The sequence below is a fragment of the Otolemur garnettii genome, unplaced genomic scaffold, assembly GCF_000181295.1.
Source record: "Otolemur garnettii isolate 467f Iridium unplaced genomic scaffold, OtoGar3 scaffold00187, whole genome shotgun sequence".
Lineage (NCBI taxonomy): Eukaryota > Metazoa > Chordata > Mammalia > Primates > Galagidae > Otolemur > Otolemur garnettii.
The window spans coordinates 147,071-169,788 of record NW_003852582.1 but is presented as its reverse complement, the minus strand read 5'-3'; the positions used below and the strand labels follow the sequence as shown (position 1 = coordinate 169,788).

General features: G+C 37.6%; 1 protein-coding gene across 2 annotated transcripts in view; it reads right to left on the bottom strand.

Annotated features, from left to right (window-relative positions):
* Positions 1–22,718, bottom strand: part of PPIG (peptidylprolyl isomerase G) — a 59,967-nt gene that overhangs the window by 9,491 nt on the left and 27,758 nt on the right. For both annotated transcript variants that reach the window (XM_003800854.3, XM_023507539.1), the window contains exons 7-10: positions 22,368–22,397; positions 22,134–22,273; positions 7,022–7,232; positions 5,856–6,023 (exon numbers count right to left, since the gene is read on the bottom strand). In XM_003800854.3, coding sequence (XP_003800902.1) covers positions 5,856–6,023; positions 7,022–7,232; positions 22,134–22,273; positions 22,368–22,397 — 549 coding nt within the window. The remainder of the gene's footprint in view (positions 1–5,855; positions 6,024–7,021; positions 7,233–22,133; positions 22,274–22,367; positions 22,398–22,718) is intronic.

Genomic DNA, 22,718 nt, shown 5'->3' with positions numbered 1-22,718 from the left:
TGATAGGCCAACCTAACCAGAAATAGAAAAGTAAAATCTCTAATATCATCTATCAGAAACAATAAAGGAAAAATAACAACAGACACTTCAGAAATTCAAAAAATCCTCAATGATTACTACAAAAATCTCTATTCCCAGAAATATGAAAATCTGAAGGAAATGGACCAATACATGGAAGCATGCCACCTTCCTAGACTCAACCAGAAAGAATTAGAAATCTTGTATAGACCTATATCAATCACTGAAATAGCACCAACAATATGAAATCTCCCTAAAAAGAAAAGTCCAGGACCAGACAGCTTCACATCTGAATTCTATCAAACCTTTCAAGAGGAACTAGTACCTATATTATACAACGTTTTCTAAAGCACAGAAAAAGAAGGAATACTTCCCAACACATTCTATGAAGCAAATATTACCCTGATACCCAAACCAGGAAAGATCCAACAAAGAAAGAAAATTATAGACCAATATCATTAATGATATCGATGCAAAAATATTCAATAAGATCTTAGCAAATAGAATTCAACAACACATCAAAAAAATTATACACCATGATCAAGTTGGTTTTATTCCAGGATTACAGGGTTGGTTCAACATACGCAAATCTATAAATATATCACATCAATAAAATAAAAAACAAAGACTATGTGATTCTCTCAATTCACACAGAAAAAGCCTTTGATAATATCTAGCATCCTTTCATGATCAGAACACTTAAGAAAATAGGCATAGAAGGGACATTTCTTAAACTGATAGAGGCCATCTATAGCAAACCCATAGCCAATATTATATTGAATGGTGTAAAATTGAAAACATTTCCACTCAGATCAGGAATGAGGCAAGGATGCCCACTGTCTCTACTGCTATTCAACATAGTAATGGAAGTCTTAACCATTGCAATCAGGCAAGAGAAAGTGATCAAGGGTATCCAAATAGGGTCAGAGGAGATCAAACTCTCACTCTTCGCTGATGACATGATCCTGGAAAATCCTAGGGACTACAAAATCAATACTTACAAGTGAGTAGCTTTTATATATGCCAACAATAGTCAAACTGAAAAAACAATCAAGGGCTTTATTCCTTTTACAATAGTGCCAAAGAAGACAAAATATCTGGGAATTTACCTAACAAAGGACGTGAAAGCACTCTATAAAGAGAACTATGAAATTCTGAGAAAAGAAATAGCTGAAGATGTTAACAAATGGAAAAACATACCATGCTCGTGGCTGAGAAGAAACAACATTGTTAAAATGTCCATACTACCCAAAGCAATCTACAGATTTAATGCAATCCCTATTAAAGCACCATTGTCATACTTTAAAGAATTTGAAAAAATAGTACTTCATTTTATATGGAATCAGAAAAGACCTCGAATAGCAAATACATTACTCAGAAATAAGAACAAATCAGGAGGCATCACATTATCAGATTTCAGGCTATACTATAAATCTACAGTGATTAAAACAGCATGGTACTGGCACACAAACAGAGCAGCAGATGTATGGACAGAATAGAGAAGAGATCATCATTTGATCTTCGACAAGCCTATCAAAAATAGTCAGTGGGGGAAAGATTCTCTATTTAATAAATGGTGCTAGGTGAACTGGCTGGCAACCTGTAGGAGACTGAAACTGGACCCCCAACTTTCACCATTAACAAAAATTGATTCTCACTGGATAAAAGATTTATGCTTAAGACATGAAACTATAAAAATACTAGAAGAAAGTACAGGGAAAACAGTTGAAGAAATTGGCCTGGGAGAATGTTTTATGAGAACCCCACCCCAGCAATTGAAGCAACACCAAAAATAATTACTAGGATCTGATCTTGCTTTTGCACAGCCAAGAGCACAGTAAGTAAAGCAAACAGACACCCTTCAGAATGGGAGAGGATTTTTGCAGGTTATGTTTCTGATAAAGGTCTGATAATTACAATCTACAGAGAACTCAAGCTAATCATAAAAAAGAATAAATAACCCCATTTCTATGTGGGCAAGAGACTTGAACAGACGCATGGCCTACAAACATATGAAAAAATGCTTATCATCCTTAGTCATCAGAGAAATGCAAATCAAAACCACTTTGAGATATCATCTAACTCCAGTAGGATTAGCCCACATCACAAAATACCAAAACTATGGATGTTGATGTGACTGCAGAGAGAAGGGAATGCTTCTACACTGCTGGTGGGAATGCAAGCTAACACTACCTTTTTAGAAAGAAGTTTGGAGAATACTCAAGGAACTAAAAATAGACCTAGCGTTCAGTCCTGCAATTCCTCTACTAGGTATATACCCAGATGATCAAAAATTATTTTACAAGAAACACATTTGCACCAGAATGTTTACTGTAGCCCAATTTGTAATAGCCAAGACATGGAAATAGCCCAAGTGCCCATCCACCCATGAATGGATTAAAAAATTGTGGTACATGTACACCATAGAATACTATACAGCCACAAAAAAGAGGGAGACTTCACAACTTTTATGTTTACCTGGATGGAGCTGGAATATATTCTTCTTAGTAAAGTATCTCAAGAATGGAGAAAAAAGTATCCAATGTACTCAGTATTACTATGAAATCAATATAACCCATAGGTATACTCATATGAATATAATCAGAAACTCTTATGAATGGCAAAACATAACTATAGTCCAGAAAGTAGAAGGGAAGAGGAGAGAAAGGGGAGAGGAGGAATATGGGAGGAGGGAGGGTAGTTGGGGGGGACCTCATCTAATGTGCATGATACAATGGTACATTTCAAAACTATTAAGAAATTAGTATAATTGTGATGTAAGCATTTCACATTGTATATCGAAGTAGTACCCCAAACCCCATAAATGCATTAATGTACAAAGTTATGATTTAATAAAAAATAATAATAAAGAATTAAAGTAGGCAAAGAAACCTGGCTAAAATCTAAGTCAGATCATGCTCAAAAGTTATCAAAAGGCATGCCAATTTACTTTGAGTAAAAACCAAAAATCATCATAAAAAAGAAAAAAAAGAAAGAAAGAAAGAAAGAAACTAGGGCAGGTAGGGTGGCTCTTTTCTCTAAAAGTACCTGGGTGTTGTGATGGGTACCTGTAGTCCCAGCTACTTGGGAGACTGAGGCAAGAGAATCACTTAAGCCCAAGAGTTTGAGTTTGATGTGAACTATGACACCATAGCACTCTACCAAGTGTAACAAAGTGAGAGTGTTTCAAAAAAAAAAAAAAAAAACAAAAAAACCCCAGAAAGATAAAGGGCGGTGCCTGTGGCTCAGTTGAGTAGGGTCTTGGTCCCATATACCAAGGGTGGCATGTTCAAACCCAGCCCCTTCCAAATTGCATCAAAAAAATAGCTGGGCATTTATGGCAGGCACCTGTAGTCCCAGCTACTCGGGAGGCTGAGGAAGAGAATTGCCTAAGCCCAGGAGTTGGAGGTTGCTGTGAGCTGTGACACCACAGTGTAAGGGTTAACAAGAATTCTAACGAGAATTCTAATCTCCTGCAAGAGGAAGTGCTTCAAGGAAACCATAAATAAGACCAGAGACAGTAGAAACTAGTCTTTTATCATTATTCCTACATCTGCATAGCCCCCTGCCCTCCTATGTAATTCAACCTATCCTGTACTTAAAGCTACATTCCTTACCTTATTTAGTTATACTGTGATATATTGCCCCTCCCCATCAACTAACCCTATATAAATTGTGTTTTTCCCTAAAATAAACAGCTTCGGCTCAGTCCCTTCCCCAGTGTGTCTGTCTTTGTCTTGTTTGTCTTTCCTTTCATACACCGACTCCCCCAAACTGCCGCCGCCCGCAGGTCGGAGGCGGCACCACAGCACTGTACCGAGGGCGATACAGTGAGACTCTGTCTCTAAAAAAAAATAAAAAAGATGAAACTAATTTTATAGTGTCAGGGGGAAGAAGAGCTCAGAAGGGGCCACATGTTGTTGAGAGAACAATTTTGAAACTATCTTATTCTGATGTACCTTCTTATAAGTAGTTGTTTGCTGGAAACTGTAGAGAAATGTTAAGTAATGTGTATTAAGCAGAGACAAACTGGTCTGAATCAGTTGAACATTCATATCATGCATGCAATGGAAATCGTATTTCCCAGTAAGGTATATTACATTGACAACATCCATGTAAGTGATATATCTGAAAAATTCATTCTAAATTAAGTTCATGTATTTCCTCTTAAATCTTTATTTCCTTAGAAACATCCTTTCAGATACCAGTAGAAAAATAAACTCAATCTAACTCATCAAAATTACTCTAAGTTTCAAATCATTCATTCAAGATAGGCTTGCTCTCTGTTGCCTAGACTAGAGTACAATAGCATCATCATAGCTCACTGGAACCAAAAATGTCTGAGCTCTAGTGAATCTCCCACCTCTGCCTCTGAGGTAGCTGGGATTTCAGGCACACACCATGCTTGAGTAATTTTTTTTATTTTGTAGGGATGGTTTATCTCTATTGCCCAGGCTGGTCTTAAACTCCTGATCTCAAGCAATCCTCCTGCCTTGACCTCCCAAAATGCTAGAATTATAGGTGTAAGCCCTGTGCACAGCTCCATTTTTGTATTTTTATTGTATAGTAAAAGCATAGGGGGATTGTTCAAAATTTTATTACTTCCCCAAATATTTCTGATTGTAGCTAAGAGAAAATCTTCAATCTTTGTTTCTACTTTTGGATATAATTATTAAAACAATTTATAAAGAACCATTAGCACTACTGATAATAATGTGGACTGATGCAGAAAAATTTTCCAAAGACTTGAACATGGTATTAATTTTAATTACTACAATATTGCATATCAGATAAGGAAAACAGCATTTTTTCCTACTGAAAAATCAAGGTTCTCAAATTGTATATGAAAACACTACACTGTACCCCATGTTTGCATTAATGTACACAGCTATCATTTAATAATAAAAAAAAAAGAAAAATCAAGGTTCTTACTTGCTTACAAGGTTAAATGTATACACAAATAAGTTAAATATTATCTCGTTTTATTGGTTAAGCACTATTTTATTATTGGTTTGAAATGTCACTTTAACATGCTTTTTGCATTAGTGCTTATTATTTTTAAAAAGTAACTTAATTTTAAAATCTGCTTATAATTTAAGTCAGTTTCTAGTGATGTGGTTAGCCAAAAGAATCTTTACTAACAACAGTCTATAAAAAAGATTTGTTTGGGGTGGCACCTATGGCTCAGTGACTAGGGCTCTGGCCCCATATACTTAGGGTGGTGGGTTCGAACCCAGCCCTGGCCAACAGTAACAAAAAAATAGCTGGGCATTGTGGTGGGCGCCTATAGTCCCAGCTACTCCAGAGGCTGAGGCAAGAGAATCATCTAAGCCCAAGAGCTGGAAGTTGCTGTGAGCTGTGACGCCATAGCATTCTACTCAAGGCGTCTGTCTCTAAAATAAAATTTCTTTTTTCCTTTCTTTGGAGACAGTCCTACTCTGTCGCCCCGGGTAGAATGCTGCAGCATCATTATCATAGCTCACAGCTCAGCCTCTTGTGCTCAAGTGATTCTTTTGCCTCAACCTCCCAAGAAGTTGAGACTACAGGCACCTGCCAAAACACATAGCTAATTTTTCTATTTTCAGTAGAAACTGAGTCTTGCTCTTGCTCAGGCTGGTCTTGAACTCCTGAGCTTGAGCAATCCACCCATCCCAGCCTCCCAGAATGCTAGGATTATAAGCATGAGCCACCACACCTGGGTATAAAAAAAGATTTTTATCTTGAGACAAAGGTCACCAATTAATTAAATCTTGTCTCAAGTAAGTTAGGAATTCTGAAAAAGAAAAGTTCTATGATAAAACGTAGGGCACTCTAACAAAATACACACAGTCACATACCACTCTCTTTCTCTCTCTCGTTCTCTGTTTTTCCTTTCCTTTTCATCAGCTTTAGGAGGACTTTTTCTCATTAGGAATCTATTTTCAGGTATAGGGGGAATCTCTTCTGGACGGACAGTAGACTGGGGTTGTGCTTCAAGATTTTCAGCCTCACTTTCACTTGATGCACTTAACAAACAGAAACACAGAAAATGAATTACATTTGGTTAGTATGCAGCCACCCAGAATTTCTAATTGTTAATATTTCTTTTCTACATTATCACAATATATGCACCATCCAATCCTTCCCAAAGATGTAATCACATGGAGGAAAAATCTTCCTCCATTCTTCTGATGAACCAACTAACCAACAGAAAACTAAAACAAAGTGTTTCTGTTATCACATTCTCAAAAGATATGTTCCTATAAAATGAATCCACACTATGAAACTCCTATAAATATGCTTTATGATTGACAAAAGAAAGGAAAAGAAAGAAAGAAAGAGAAAGGAAACTGTGGGCAATGCACTCTAATATGTTTAAAATGCTTTACAAAAGAGGTAAAAAAATTAATTGTCCTTGAGGAAATAGGGAGATAAAGATAAGTTTTAGTACAAACAGATTACTTTAAAGAAACAGAAAAGAAAGTAAATACTTGGACATTGCCTGCTTTTTACTCTCACGCTGTCATAAGAGCAAAGGCTACTGCTCCCCAAAATAAGGAAAGAAACTGGTGGCTTCCTGTAATTTTTACTAATCCCACAATAAAAACATATTGACCTATATGGGGCGGTGCCTGTGGCTCAAAAGGGTAGGGCACTGGTCTCATATGCCGGAGGTGGCAGGTTCAAACCCAGCCCCAGCCAAAAAAACCGCAAAACAAAACAAAACATATTAACCTATGAAACCAGAAGAATCATGTCATTCAGTGTACAAAAAATGAACTGATAGATTTTGTTAAAAAAAGGAAATATTCTTTCTTGAAGCAGGTTAGAAGAAAAGGAAAGAAAGGAATATACCAAATTTAATCTACGTACTATACAGTATCAAATAGTCTTGTTATGCTCCATGCTATAAAACATTTCTATTTTAAACTTTCCATATAATTCATCCAAAATCCCAACAGATTTATTTATAAACAAAAGGGAATCAGAATACAAAACTAGCATTATAAAGTAAAATTAAGACCTTTTCTTGCTTTTCTTTCGCTTCTTCTTTTCTTTCTTGTGTTTTCGGGAATTTTTCCTATGTTTCTTTTTTCTTTTTTTTGATTTCTCTTCAGAATCACTTTCAGAATCTGAAGAATCAGAAGACTGAGAATCGCTTGAACTATCTGAGTCACTGGATGAAGAAGAGGAAGATGATGATGACTTATGCCTTTTCTTTTCTTCTTTCTTAACTTTAAGAAAAATAAAAAGGTTTTGGTCAACAACTTTAGACAAACCTTGTAACAGGAAGTATAAATTTGCTGCAGTTTCTCGCTAAGTCCAGTGTTTAGCAGTTTTTTCATTTAGCTATGTGAACTGAAAGGCACAGAAAAAGAGCCAAGATTTAGGATTAGAACCCAGATCTCAGGTTATTTTCTCCAGGACCTCTTAAGGTTATACACCTGGGGCCATATTCACATACTTCCGGTTCAGAATAAACCTCTTTAAATTATAAAAACAAAACAACTAAAGATCCCAGATCTCCAGATTCATCAAAGTTGTACCTATTAAGCTAAAGCACTTTTGAAAATAGGTAAGTCTAAAGAGCTAAACTAAGTTAATGTTTAAAAACACTTAAATAATAGATTTTAAAAAGTACAGAATAACATTTAAGAGTCCTAGTCTCTAATCTTGTAGTTTAACAATTTTATTAACAAGATTGGTGACAGACCTGGAATAGGGAAATAACAGAAAAACTAGTTTGCATGAATCTAGAAAGAAATATGACTCTATTGGTATGGGCATGTTTCAATGCATTCTAAAGTTTAAGAAATTTAGCTTTTGTTGAACAGCAGATTCATAACAAAGAGAAGTCATGATAAGTAGCTATGTTTTGGGGTCTCTATAAAAAATCACTTCAGTCCCAGCATGGTGGCCCATACCTATAATCTTAGCACTCTGGGAGGCTGAGGCAGGTGGACTGCTGCCTGAGCAAGAGTGAGATCCTGTCTCTACTAAAAATGGAAAAGTTAGCCAAGCCTGGTGGCATGTCCCAGCTACCCAGACAGCTGAGGCAGGAGGATCATCTGAGCCCAGGAGTTTGAGGTTGTATACCACTGTACTCTAGCCCAGGAGACAGAGCAAGACCCTGTCTCTTAAAAAACAAAAACAAAACACTCAACTTGAAATTTTATTTTGGATTAAAGAAGTAAAAATATTAAAAAGGGTCCAAAATCTCAAGAGTTTAAAGGGATCAGGCAACTAACATAAAAAAGTGAAGCTGGAAGGTGTAATATAACAGGAGCCTGAGTCATCCAAACATATGTTAATTCAAACTGCGGTGCATTTTAAGAGACCAAAGATGAGACATCATCAATATATGGATTAAAAACTACAGTAAATTGAAATGTATCAAATATATTAAATTCCATCAGTTCATATTGATATTGGCAAATAAAATATAATGCATTTGTCCTGACTTTCCTATTCAAACTGTACCACTGGGGAAACACGTAAGTGTTCTTTATCGTAAGTAATCCAGGAATAAATGAGGAAGGAATTATAGGATTAGAATATCACCATTTTGCAACTTCCTACAAGGCAATGATCACCAATGACTATTGCAAAGCACAAAGCAACAACCTGTCCTAGGTAACTCCGGCTCTCAACAAAAGAAGTAAAAAAATAGTCAAAGTTGCATGGAATCAATTTTCTAGACTGACTTACCAAGTTAGCGTGCTTATAATTATGATATTGGTTATTTTTAGGAGTTATCTTTTAGAAATGCCTATTGATAAAATATTATGCCAGGTATTGTTTCAAAATAATAGGAAAGAGAAATAAGTGGCTAGGAAGAGTAAAATGAGATTAACCATGAATAAATTTTTGAAGCTAGGTAATGAATACTTGTGTTTACTGTATTATTTTATTCACTTGAGTATATGTAGATATTTTCCATAAGAAAAAGTTAAGAAGTCTGGATATTATGGTAAATAAAAATAAGTCAAGGAGGACAAAGAATATATATCATTGGACTGTTTGTTGGCTGTCTGCTTAAAGGACCTTCATTGAAAGGTCTAATAGCTGGTTTTGTGATGTTTCCTTTTGCCTCTGGAACATCTGAGGATTTGACACTTGGGCCAAATCATCCTTGTAATTCTTTCGCTCATCTCAAAGAAACAGGGTTTCAATACGTTGCATAAGCTGGACTCGAATCCTGATTCAACTGATCTTCCCACCTCAGACTCTTGAGCAGCAGGGATTATATAGTTGTGTGACACTACATCTGGCTCATCCTTATAATTTTAACTTAGAATTTACAGGAACATATTGAATCCAAGATAAATGAGAATCTGGCAGAAGTTAATATGTACGTTACCAAGGACTTGTGGTTCACTATCAAGATTGCTTATGTACTACGGATGAGATGGTGCTCCACTGGATAATAAGAACAAGGTCTAAAAACTGAAGAGACACCAGGTATAATGGCTTCACTGAACTAAGGTAGTTCTTCCTCACGCAGCTGTGTTCCTCAGGTCCTCAGGACCATGAATACATCAAATGTGAGACGCCTAGGATATAAACAAAATGTGCCTGGAGATCATAATCACTCTACTACACTGTTGCTGCACCAGCTGTGCTGTTTCTTGTCCTATATCCTTTCTTACGGGTTAAGTAAACTTAGTGCCTGGTGAAGTTTATTTTTTCTTCTGAGTCCGCCTGTTAATCTGAACCTAACACCATTGTTACTGGTGGAGTGGAGTGGGGAAACATGAATACATTGAAAAATCTATTTACATACACTAAACCATACACTAAACTAAAAGCCTGAGGGAGGCAGAAAAATCAAATATTAAAAATCTAAAGAGAAAATAAATTCTTTTTTTTCTGTAGAGAGTCTCACTTTGTTGCCCTTGGTAGAGTGCCATGGCGTCACACAGCTCACAGCAACCTTCAACTCCTGGACTTCAGCGATTCTCTTACTTCAGCCTCCCGAGTAGCTAGGACTACAGGCGCCCGCCACAATACTCGGTTATTTTTTGGGTGCAGATCAGCCGGGCCCGGGTTTGAACCCGTCACCCTTGGTATATGGGGCTGGTGCCCTACTCACTAAGTCACAGGCGCTGCCCAGAAAATAAATTCTTAATGAATATAAGCAGCTCTAAAAAACCTCTGGGATCACATTATATGCCAGCAAAATAAAAATACTACACTTAATATTACACAAAATATACCTGCTAAAATTATTCAACAAAACACAGTAACGTTTTATCTCATGATTAACAAAGCTTTATTCACCAGCTCCAATTTATATTTTGTAGACACTCTGTCCTGTAACAATAACATCATAGTTGATGTAGTTTAAAAGCAAGCCTACACTCTACCAAGTACATTAAATATATTTCAGATGATGATTAATATACACATCACTTTTGAAGAAATTATTTTAGTGAAACCAAGAATCACAATAATATGGCCAGAAGATTTATAGTTATTTTTAAAGTATTATAATGTGTACATCAGACATTAACTATACAAGGAAAATAAAAATGTGTTTTAGCGGTGTTGCTCCTAGCTCAGTGGGTAGGGTGGGAACAGCTTCAGACTCTAAAGTTTCAGGAAATGTGCCCTGAAATAGAGTTTAGAAAGAGCTAAGATTAAAAAGGTCCTCTCTTTTGACATTTGTCAATATGATTTTATGAGTGAAATTCTAATTTATATGCCCTTTTCCTGTAAATGTGCTCAGAAATAGAAAATAATTGAGAAAGAAATGGTATTGAAAGTACAGAAGAGTAAAAAGGTAAAATATGGAGGGATGAGAATATCAACAGTGATTCTAGTACACTATAACTTGAGTTTCAAAATATGTCTTAACTTAAAATTTAAAATATGATTAAGGCTCCAAGCACAAAAATAAACTGGACCAGAACAGGTCTGTAAGGGCCCTGAAAAAGGAATTATCATCGAAACCACAGGCTATGAAAGTAGACCAGAACCCACATGCTAAATGTAAATAGGATGGCTACTTGCTAAAATAGAAAATATAAAAAGAAACCAGTGTTTCATTACATAATACCCAAAATATCTAGGATAAAGAAAAAAAAACAAGTTTTTTGAGAAAAGACAATCAAAAGACACCAAGACCGAGATAACTCTGATGTTGGAATTAACTGAGAAGAATTTTTAAAGAGATATAAATGGAATTATGTATATTCTTGAAACAAATGAAAAAAGAAAAAACAAACAAACTTAAAAAATAAGATATTTAAAAAGGTATTAAGGCTTGGCGCCTGGAACACAGTGGTTATGGCACCAGCCACATTCACTGAGGGTGGTGGGTTTGAACCCGGCCCAGGCCAACCAAAACAACTACAAAAAAAAAAAAAAGCTGGGCGTTGTGGCAGGCGCCTGTAGTCCCAATTACATGGGAAGCTGAGGCAAGAGAATTGCTTGAGCCCAAGAGTTTGAGGTTGCTGTGAGCTATGACACAACAGCACTCTACCAAGGGCAACATAGTGAAACTGTCTCAAAATAAATAAATAAATAAATAAAAATTAAAAGGTACTGAATGGAAATTTTAGAATGAAAAAACTGCTATAGCTGAGGCTCAGTGCCTGTAGCTCAGCTGCTAGGGCTCCGGACACATAACACTGGGGCTGGCGGGTTTGAATCTGCCCAGGCCTGCCAAACAACCACAACAACAACAACAACAAAATAGCCAAGCGTTGTGGTGGGCACCTGTAGTCTCAGCAACTTGGGAGGCTGAAGCAAGAGAATCATTTGGGTCCAAGAGTTTGAGGTTGCTGTGAGCTGTGACACCTTGGCACTCTACCAAGGGTGACATAATGATACTCTCTTAAAAAAAAGAACAAAAATGCTATAGCTGAAATTAAAACTCATTAGACATACTCAGTAACAGAATAAAGATACTAGAGAAAAGAATCAGTGAATCTAAAGAGATAAGCAGAAATTATCCACTCTGAATATCATAGAAAATACATTGAAAAACGAAAGAAATAATGAGCAAAGTTTCATAGACCTAGGGAACAATAACATCTGTGCTACAGGGTTGTAGAAAAAAAGGAAAAAAGTTTGAAACTGAAAAATATTAAAAAATATGGCAGAAAAATCTCCCACATTTGGCAAAATTATAGACCTGCAGATTAAAGAATCTAAGTGAATTTCGAAGATGATAAATTCTAAGCAATCCACATCAATTCTAAGTAATCAAAGTCAAACTCCTAAAACTAAAGGTAAAGGAAAAAATACTAAAAGCAGCCAGACAGGAACAATACATTACCTAAAGGGGAACAATGATTTGAATGACAGCAGATTTGTCATTTGAAAGGAGGACCAGAAGGAAGTACTTCACTATTTTTCAAGTGCTGAAAGAACTGTCACAATCTAGAATCGTACATTCAGTAAAATTATCTATCACAAATGAGGTAAAATAAAGATATTTTTAGAAAACCAGAATTTGTCACCAGTAGAGCTAACCTTAAAAATAAAATGGATAATTGAAATTCTCCAAATGGAAAGGAAACAGGAGGCTTGGAACTTCAGAAAGGAAGAAGGAAGAATAGAATGGGGAAAGATAAAGGAATAATCAGTTCACATAAAAAGAAATATAAATACCTGTTTAAGAAATGTTAACATCACACTACTCCTTGAAGAAGTGCTAATTATAATTTTTTTAACCTAGTAAGCTGGCAAAGACTAAAGAGTTTGATAACACACGGTTTCACAAGGGGTGTACACCAACTTATTTTCTTGTGTTCTACTGGAAGGGGCTACCAAAATTATGAACAAATGTGTGATCCCTATAATAAGGCAATCCTATTTCTAGGAATTTATCTTAATGATCAATATTCACTAACATGTGGAATGATTTACAAAACGTGGGAATGAAGAGAATTTTCAATGACTATCCTTTTATGTCTTCTAAATTAAGAACCAAAACAGGGTATTAAATTTTTAAAAATTAGGCACAGAGTTTTAGTTAGACAAGAATGAATAAGTTTTTTGAAATCTATTTGTTCTGTATTTTGATTATAATAGTAATTATGGGCTGGCCCAGGTAGCTTATGCCTGTAATCACAGCACTTTGGGAAGTTGAGGCAGAAGGATGACTTGAAGCCAGGAGTTAACAGACCAAAGCACCAGAGCAAGACCCCAAGATCCCTGTCTCCCAAAAAAAAAAAAAATCAGGCTGAGCGCAGGAATCCTAGGACTCTGGGAAGCTGAAGCAGGTGGATTGTTTGAATTCACAAGTTCGAGACCAGCCTGAGCAAGAGCAAGACTCTGTCTCTAAAAGTAGCTAGGCATAGTGGTGGGCTCCTGTAGTCCCAGCTGCTCAGGAGGCTGGGCAAGAGGATAGCTTGAGCTCAAGAGTTTGAGGTTGCTGTGATGTATGAGGCCACAGTACTCTACTGAGGGTGACAGAGTCTCTGTCTTGAAAAAAAAAAAAAAACCCTAAAATTCTAGAACATTTTATTTTTAGAAACCTTTTTGTATTTGAGACCCAGACTTTATACCGATGAATTTCACTTGAAACCTTGATAGTAAATGCAATTTCTAAATCACTATCAAAATAAGATTTGAAATAAAGAAGAGAACTATTCCTAAAATGGTCTCCTTCAGACAATTTCATATTATTGGTCTTGTCTCCCCCCAAAGTTGCTAAGTTTAACTTCCCACTACTTTACAGGTAAAGTACCAAAATTATGTCCAGAACAACAACACTGAAAGGGGACCACAGAAATGAGTCTGCAGTGTTCCCCTTCATTTGTCTCCTGAGTACAAGATTCACCAGCTGCTTGCTCAGTTGTGCTACTCTCTGTATATCCAGGCAATCTCTCATTTCCTACCATTTCTTCTCATGTAACTATCATCATGTTGCCACAACTCAGCTCTTACATTTCTGTGTACTTTTTTTTTTTTTTTTTTTTTTTTTTGAGACAGAGCCTCAAACTATCTCCCTGGGTAGAGTGCCGTGGCATAGCTCACAGCAACCTCCAACTCCTGGGCTCAAGCGAGTCTCCTGCCTCTGCCTCCCAAGTAGCTGGGACCACAGGCGCCCACCACAACGCCCGGCTATTTTTTTTCGGTCGCAGCCATCATTGTTGTTTGGCAGGCCGGGCTGGGGATTCGAACCCGCCACCTTAGGTGTATGTGGCTGGCGCCTTAGCCACTTGAGCCACAGGCGCTGAGCCTGTACTTTGTAATAAAACAAAGCACTCATCTCTTGTTGCATGGCCAAAATAGACACACTCCTCTTTAACAACTGTAGTGACCTCTAAAGAGAACAGCATGACCTGAAGTCATGTCAACTGCTGAAAAAACAAGTACCTTCATCAAAGTAGTTCTCTGTTCTGTCTTCCACTTTGCCCCTTGACAGCCCTTTGTTGAGCCTCTACAAGGGGAAGCAGTTTTTATTAGCCTCCAGCATTCCACTTCTGCATCTGCTGGAAGGGTCTTCTCCTTGACCCTGAACTTTATCTGGCATATGCAAATAGCCACAAAAAGCACAATCTCTGATCTCACAATTGCAAAGAGAGAAAGGCCCAAGAAGATTGATTGCCCAGACTCACCAAGACCATAAACAGATGTTTTCTTTCAGGAAATTAAGAAAAGAAAAAAAATCCTGTATTTCTTTATCAACTGAGGTATAAATGTCTCACATAAGGTTTTAAATACGATGATAAACATCACGGTGTTGCACGAAGATTTTTAATGTTCCAAATTTAGAATTCTTGTAATGAGGCCATCAAACTTACAAAAATTACATAGATGAATGACAAAAATCCACTCTGACCAATGTTCTAATTAAAAGATTACTGAATAACAGGTACTCAACTGAGTGATCTTACTAAACATAAAGACCTCTTCCTGTCACTATAATGTGATCCAGGAGAAAGCAGGCATTGGGGGTCTGGCTGAAAACAAATCTGACCTTTTCAGGAATTCCTGGATAGACAGATATTAATAAAGAGCCAGATATTTCCCAACTGCTGAAAGTGATTCTCTAACTCTACAAGGGTGGAAAACCTACAGTCTCAGGGCCACATGTGGCCCTCCTGCTCTGAATCTAAATTTCCCAAAACAGATCCCTTTATTTATTTTTTTTTTATTGAATAACTATGTACATTAATGCACTTCTGGGGTACAGTGTGGGGTTTTCACATGCAATCCGAAATACTTCCATCAAACTGGTCAACACAGCCTTCATGTCATTTTCTCAGTTATTGTTTTAAAACGTTCACATTCTACTCTTAGAAAGATTCACTTGTACCCCTATAAGATAAACCTCAGAAGTGATCCCTCCAAACCCCCTCCCTCCACCCATTCCCCCCTCCCTTCTCCCTCTCCCTTCCCCATATTCTTAGGCTATTTGGTTATAGCTTTCATATAAAAGGTATAAATTAGTTTCATAATAGGGGTGTGTACATTGGATACTTTTTCCTCCATTCTTGTGATACTTTGCTCAGAAGAACATTCTCCAGCTCCATCCATGTGAACATGAAGGATGTAAAGTCTCCATCCTTCTTAATGGCTGCATAGTATTCCATAGTGTACATATACCACAGTTTGTTGAACCATTTGTGGAACAGATCCCTTTATTAAAATAATTTGTTCTGTAAAATTTGGTTTTAGTCAAAAGGCTACACTGAAGGATCCAGTGGACCACATGCAGCCAAGAATGCAGGTTCCTTACCCCTGAAAGATATGCTACCTTAACATGCATTTCAGGGCTACACAGTAGGATGCTGTATCAACTTTCAGTACAACTTCCTGTCCACAATGACACAGGCAAAACTAGCATTTATTTCTACAGGTGATAATACATTGTAAAGATGTACTTTTTTATACATAAAAAAAGTAGTAATATATGATATAAAAAGAGCTACATTCATTACGTCTTCATCCTTTAAACAAATATTGAAACATTGCCCCTTCAGTACCCAAAGAATCTTTACATCAAATCTATTAAGAGTTTATAATTACCCTTTGTAGTTTAAAATGTGAGTTTCTCCTCTACAATACCATTACTAGGATTCCACCCAGAAAAAAAAAAATCATTTTACCGTACGAAGCATATTTGCACTAGAATGTTTATCACAGCTCAATTCATAATCACCAAGCTGTAGAATCAACCAAAGTGTCCATCTACCCATGAATGGATTAATAATCAATGGTATACGTACACCATGGAATATCATTCAGCCATAAAAAAGATGGAGACATTACATCTTTTATATTAAACTGGATGGAGTTGAAGAACATTCTCCTTAGTAAAGTATCACAAGAATGGAAAATCAAGTATCCAGTGTACTCAGAACTAATATGAAACCAGAGGAAGAACAACTACATGCCCACACAGGAGAAAAAAATTAAATTCAAGTTGGGGGGGCAGACAGGAGGACTGGTATGCTCTCATCTCACTGGCACAATGTAGAGGCGTATGGCATACCTCCTGGATGAAGGGCTCAGCTACAACTTGAACTTTACCTAATAAACCTAACAAATGCAAACAATGTAACCTAGTAGTGCCCTCACATTAATCTGAAATTTTCAAAAGTGAGCTTTTTATTACCTTAGTCTCTTTCTGAATATATAAACGAGCGTCCTTAACATTTACAAGTAAAGAACAGAGCATAACGTAAGACCTTACAGACTAAAATATAAGAAAAAAAATTTAGTTGTCAATTGAAGAATAAAAGGGCTGGGCCTGGTAGCTCATGCCTGTAATCCTAGCATTCTGGGAGGCTGAGGCAAGTGCATTGCTTGAGACCAGGCTAAGCAAGAGCAAAACCTCACCTCTAAAAATAGCTGGGCGTTGGCTTGGCACCTGTGGCTCAAGTGGCTAAGGTGCCAGCCATATACACCTAAGGTGGAGGGTTCGAATCCAGCCTGGGCCCGCCAAAACAACAATGAGGGCTGCAACCAAAAAACAGCCAGCGTTGTGGCGGGCCCCTGTGGTCCCAGCTACTTGGGAGGCTGAGGCAGGAGACTCGCTTGAGCCCAGGCGTTGGAGGTTGCTGTGAGCTGTGATGCCAGGACACTCTACCCAGGGGGATAGCTTGAGGCTCTGTTGCAAAAAAAGAAAAAAAAAAATAGCTGGGCATAGTGGTAGGCACCTGTAGTCCCAACTACTTGGGAGGCTGAGACAGGAGAATCCTTGAGCCCAAGAGTTTGAGGTTGCTGTGAGTAATGAAGTCACAGTACTCTGCCAGGGCAACAAAGTGACGCTGTCTCAAAAGAATAGAATAAAAGAAGACCCCTTTACTACTGCAGTTGGCAAATCTCTAAAAATAACAACAGATTTTCTAGATGACACAGGAAGAAGTAATGCCTTAAACTAAAATATCCCAAAGTTTAAATATCAGTAGGTCCAGGATTTAAAACTTGCAAACATTATCACAGATATTGCTTTTTAGTGTTTTTCTTAAATGCAAATATTGCTTTTTTTTTTCCTTTTTTGAGACAGTCTCATTTTGTAGAGTGGGTAGAGTGCCCTGGTGTCATAGCTCACAGCAGAGTCAAACTCTTGGGCTCAAGTGATTCTCTTGCCTCAGCCTCACGAGTAGCTGGTACTACAGGTGCTCACCACAATGCCCAGCTAGTTTTTTTTTGCCATTTTTGGCCGGGACCAGGTTTGAACCTGCTACCTCCTATATGTGGGGCTGATGCCCTACTCCTTGAGCCACAGGCACCACCCAATAATTGCATTCTTTACTGAATCTTCAAGGAAAAAAAAGGATACATCACATCTGTTGAATGTAGGATAGACAGCCAGTCTCATTCATACCAAGAAGTTAAAACGAATAGTTCATGAGCTGTGGCACATACCTATAATGGCTTAACAGGTATTTATGTAACATAACATAGAAGAAAATAAAATCAAAACAGAATATAAAAGGAATGCAGAGATAAAAAAATTAAAAATAAGCATTTTACCATCTCTATGCCTATCTTGGGTCTTTTAAAATTTAAACAAAACAAAATATGGATATTTCTAAATATTATAGAGCACATCAATCTACTAAAAAGGTAAAAAGAGAATGTTCTACTTAGGGCAATTCTGAAAGACATATTGCAGACATTTAATTTTTTTTTTTTTTTTGAGACAGAGTTTCACTTTGTCACCCTTGGTAGAATGCTCTGGTGTCATAGCTCACAACAACCTTAAACTTCTGGACTGAAGTGATTCTCTTGCCTCAGCCTCCCAAGTAGCTGGGACCATAGGTCCACCACAACGCCCAGCTATTTTTTTTCCTTTTGTTTATTTTTTGCAGTTTCTGGCTGGGGCTGGGTTTGAACCCACCACCTCCAGTATATGGGGCTGGCGCCCTATTCCTTTGAGCCATAGGCGCCACCCTGCCCAGCTCTGGTCTCTCTCAGGCTGGTCTCCAACCTGTGAGTTCAGGCAATCCTCTCGCCTCAGTCTCCCAAGTGCTGGGATTTCCGGCATGAGCTACCGTGTTCCACCTTTTTTTTGAGACAAGAGTCTCGGTTTGCTGCCCTTGGTAGAGTGCCATGGCATCATAGCTCACAGCAACCTCAAACTCTTGGGCTCAAGCATTCTCTTGCTTCAGTCTCTTGAGTAGCAAGGATCTACAGGTGCCCACCACAATGCCTGGCTATTTTTAGAGATGGGTCTCACACTTGCTCAGGTTGGCCTCGAACCCGTGAATGCAAGCAATTCATCCACCTCGGCCTCCCAGAGTTCTAGGATTATAGGTGTGAGACAATGTGCCCAGCCCAGACATCCAAAAAAAAAAATTTTTTGAGACAGGGCCTCAAGCTCTTCCCCTGGGTAGAGTGCTGTGGCATCACAGCTCACAGCAACCTCCAACTCCTGGGCTCAAGCGAGTCTCCTGCCTCTGCCTCCCAAGTAGTTGGGACTACACGCACCTGCCACAACACCTGACTATTTTTTGGTTGCAGCCATCATTGTTGATTGGTGAGCCTGGGCTGGATTTGAACCTGCCACCTTAGGTACCTTAGGTGCCTTAGCCACTTGAGCCACAGGTGCCGAACCTAGACATCTAAATTTTAACGAATCAGAAACATACAATGGAAAAGGCTCTCAATCACAAACTTAGGTTTGAGGCCTACTTCCCTGATACGTTAATAACCTTTTCTCCTTGACTATTTTGATCTGTAAAACAGGGAAATAACATTACAGAGTTATTTCAAGAATCAGAAAAGAGTGCAGATAATGCTCATATTTGCTAACTCTAAGAAACTAATAATATTATTATTCCCTAGTTAAAGTCAGTTTTATATTTGATTGCTTTCTATAAAGGTTTGAAGGTAATTTCACTCTATTACTTTTAGAGTATCAGATCTAATATCTGTTATAAATGGCAGTAGTCACACATTTCAGACTTAAAATAAAACAAAGCTCTTACTATTTCAAATAATATATCAAATTACTCATGTAAGCTTCAAATGTTTTAGTATAAATAAGTTTCTCAAACACGTAGGATGCTTCTGAATCTAAGCATTGCATGAAGGGCAAATAATCTGTGTACTCAAAATATCTTTATCTTACTCTCTTTAAATGCCATTTTCCTCCACTGTCTCTTTCTCTAGAAGAGTATTTTATACCATGCTATTTAGACAACTATAGTTAAAAAAAAGAAAAAAAAAACTTGGTAGAAGTAAAAGGGCAAATTACAAGTAGTAGTCAAGTGGTTCCATAGTAAATGAACAAAATAAGAAGTAGGGTAAAATACATTTAAAAACATCAAATTACCAAGAGCACAGAGTGGAGAAAGACATTATCTACAACAAACGGTGTTGGGACATCTGACTATCCACCTGTAGAACAGTAAAATTAGATCTTTATCTTACAACATATACAAAGATCAACTCAAAAGTGATTTAAGTGTTAAACATAAGACCTTAAACTGTAAAACTACTAAAGAAAACATTACATTGATCTTGGTAATGATTTTTTGGATATGACTCCAAATTACATAGGCAACAAGTGAAAATAGACAAATGTGAATATATCAAACTAACAGGCTTCTGGATAGCCAAGGAAATAACCAACAGAGAGACAACCTTTGGAGTGAGAGACTATGGCTGATAAGAGGTTCAAATCCAAAATAAATAAAGAGTATAACTGACACACTAGAAAGAAAACAAGCTAAATTATAAAAAACGGGCAAAGGACATGAATAGACATTACTTAAAAGAAGACATACAAATGGCCAAAAGATGTACGAAAAAAATGCTCAACATCACTAATCAGAGAAATGCAAATTAAAACTACCCTAATGAGCCATCACCTCACACCTGTTAGAATGGCTATCATCAAAAAGATAAAAGATAAGAAGTATTGGAGAAGATATGGAGAAAAGGAAACTCTTGCACACTGTTGGTGAGATGTAAGTTAGTACAGCCATTATAGAAAATGATTACAAGGTTCCTCAAGAAATCTAAAATATAACCACCTATGATCCAGCAATGCCACTACTGGATATGTATGCAAAGGAGATGAAGTCAGTATGTTAAAGAGATGGCTGCACCCTCACGTTCACTACCACACCATTCACAATAGCCAAAGTATAGCATCAACCTAAGTGTTCATCAGTGGATGAATGGATAAAAGAAAATGTGGTATAACACAACAGAATACTACCCAGCCTTTAAAAAGAAGGGAATGGCTCGGCACCTGTGGCTCAAGCGGCTAAGGCACCAGCCACATACACCTAAGGTGGCGGGTTCGAATCCAGCCGGGGCCCGCCAAACAACAATAATGGCTGCAAGCAAAAAATAGCCAGGCGTTGTGGTGGGCGCCTGTGGTCCCAGCTACTTGGGAGGCAGAGGCAGGAGACTCGCTTGAGCCCAGGAGTTGGAGGTTGCTGTGAGCAGTGAAGCCCTGACACTCTACCCAGGGGCTCAGCTTGAGGCTCTGTCTCAAAAAAAAAAAGAAGGGAATAATGTCATTTACAGCAACATAAATAAGCCTGGAGACAATATGTTAAGTGAAATAAGCCAGGCACAATGGATGGAGGGAGGGGGTTTGGAGGGATCACTTCTGAGGTTTATCTTATAGGGGTACAAGTGAATCTTTCTAAGAGTAGAATGTGAACGTTTTAAAACAATAACTGAGAAAATGACATGAAGGCTGTGTTGACCAGTTTGATGGAAGTATTTCGGATTGCATGTGAAAACCCCGCACTGTACCCCAGAAGTGCATTAATGTACATAGTTACCATTCAATAAAAAAAAGAAAGAAAGAAAGAAAGAAGCCAGGCACACAAATACCATACGATTTAACTTACTTGTGGAATCTAAAAAAGTTGAACTCAAGGAAGTAGAGAATAGAATGGTGGTTCTTAGGGAACTGGAATGGGGGAGGTGGGGAGGTGAGGTTGGGGAAGTATTGGTCAAAGGATATAAAATTTCAGTGAAATACATAGGTATATTTTAAATTTTTTTTTTTTGAGACAGTCTCATTACGTCGCCCTTGGTAGAGTGCTGTGCCATCACAGCTCACAGCAACCTCAAACTCCTGGGCTTACACAATTCTCTTGCCTCAGCCTCCCAAGTAGCTGGGACTACAGGTGTCCACCACAATACCTGGCTATTTTTCTTGTTGTAGTTATACATTATTGTTTGGCAGGCTCGGGCTGGGGTCCAGCCTCCCAGCTCTGGTGTATGTGGCTGGTGCCCTAGCCACTGAGCTACAGGCACTGAGCCAAGAGTATGGACTATTTTATTACTTTTGGAGACAGGAGTCTCACTATTTTGCCCAAGCTGGGCTTGAATTCATGATCCTTTTGCCTTAACCTCTGGAGCACCTGGGACTGTAGCCGTACACCACCTATGCCTGGCTAGATTTTAAGTATTCTCACCACAAAAGCATAGTAAGTCTGTGAGGTGATGCTTATGTTAATTACCTCAATTTGGTCATTCCACAATGTATACCTATTTCAAAGCATCATATTATTCACAGTAAATATATGTAATTTTTGTCAATTAAAAAACAAAGTAGAAAAAATAAAAGGACAAAAATAAATTTAAAAACACAAAAATATCATATTTATATCAGCCTAGGATGAATTTCGTGCCAATTATTTAGTGTCTCTGCTCATTTTGTATGCATAAGAATTTTCAGAACACATATTTGTTCTTACCTTTAGATTTGGGAATTAGTTCTCCACAACTGAGTATCCGTACCTCAGCAAATGGTTTGCTAGCTGCATCTGTTTTCTGGTTTTCTATCTCTCTTACAACTTCTTGTCCAGAGATCACTTGCCCAAAGACAACATGATGCCTACAGAGTCCAACAAAGATGATTAAATAGAAGCTTATTTTCATATCAATTTAAATCAGTTATAAGGTAAAATAATAATAATAATAATATTTACCCGTCTAAATGAGGAGTTGGTTTTGTTGTTCTTTTGGAAGTCATCAGACAGAAGAATAAAAACAAAGTCAGAGAAAAACAAAGTTAGCATCTCTAGAAAGGAAAATAACTACATTGGAAAGCAAAGTTGAAAACAGAAATTATATGGTGTCTTAACATTATAGAATCCTATTACTTAACTTTAGGTAGAAGAGAATCCAGTATGTTTTCCACATAATGTATTTTTCAAAACTTGTTCTGATTATAAAATACCTTTCGGCTCGGCGCCTGTGGCTCAAGTGGCTAAGGCGCCAGCCACATACACCTAAGGTGGCGGGTTCGAATCCCCAGCCCGGGCCCGCCAAACAACAAT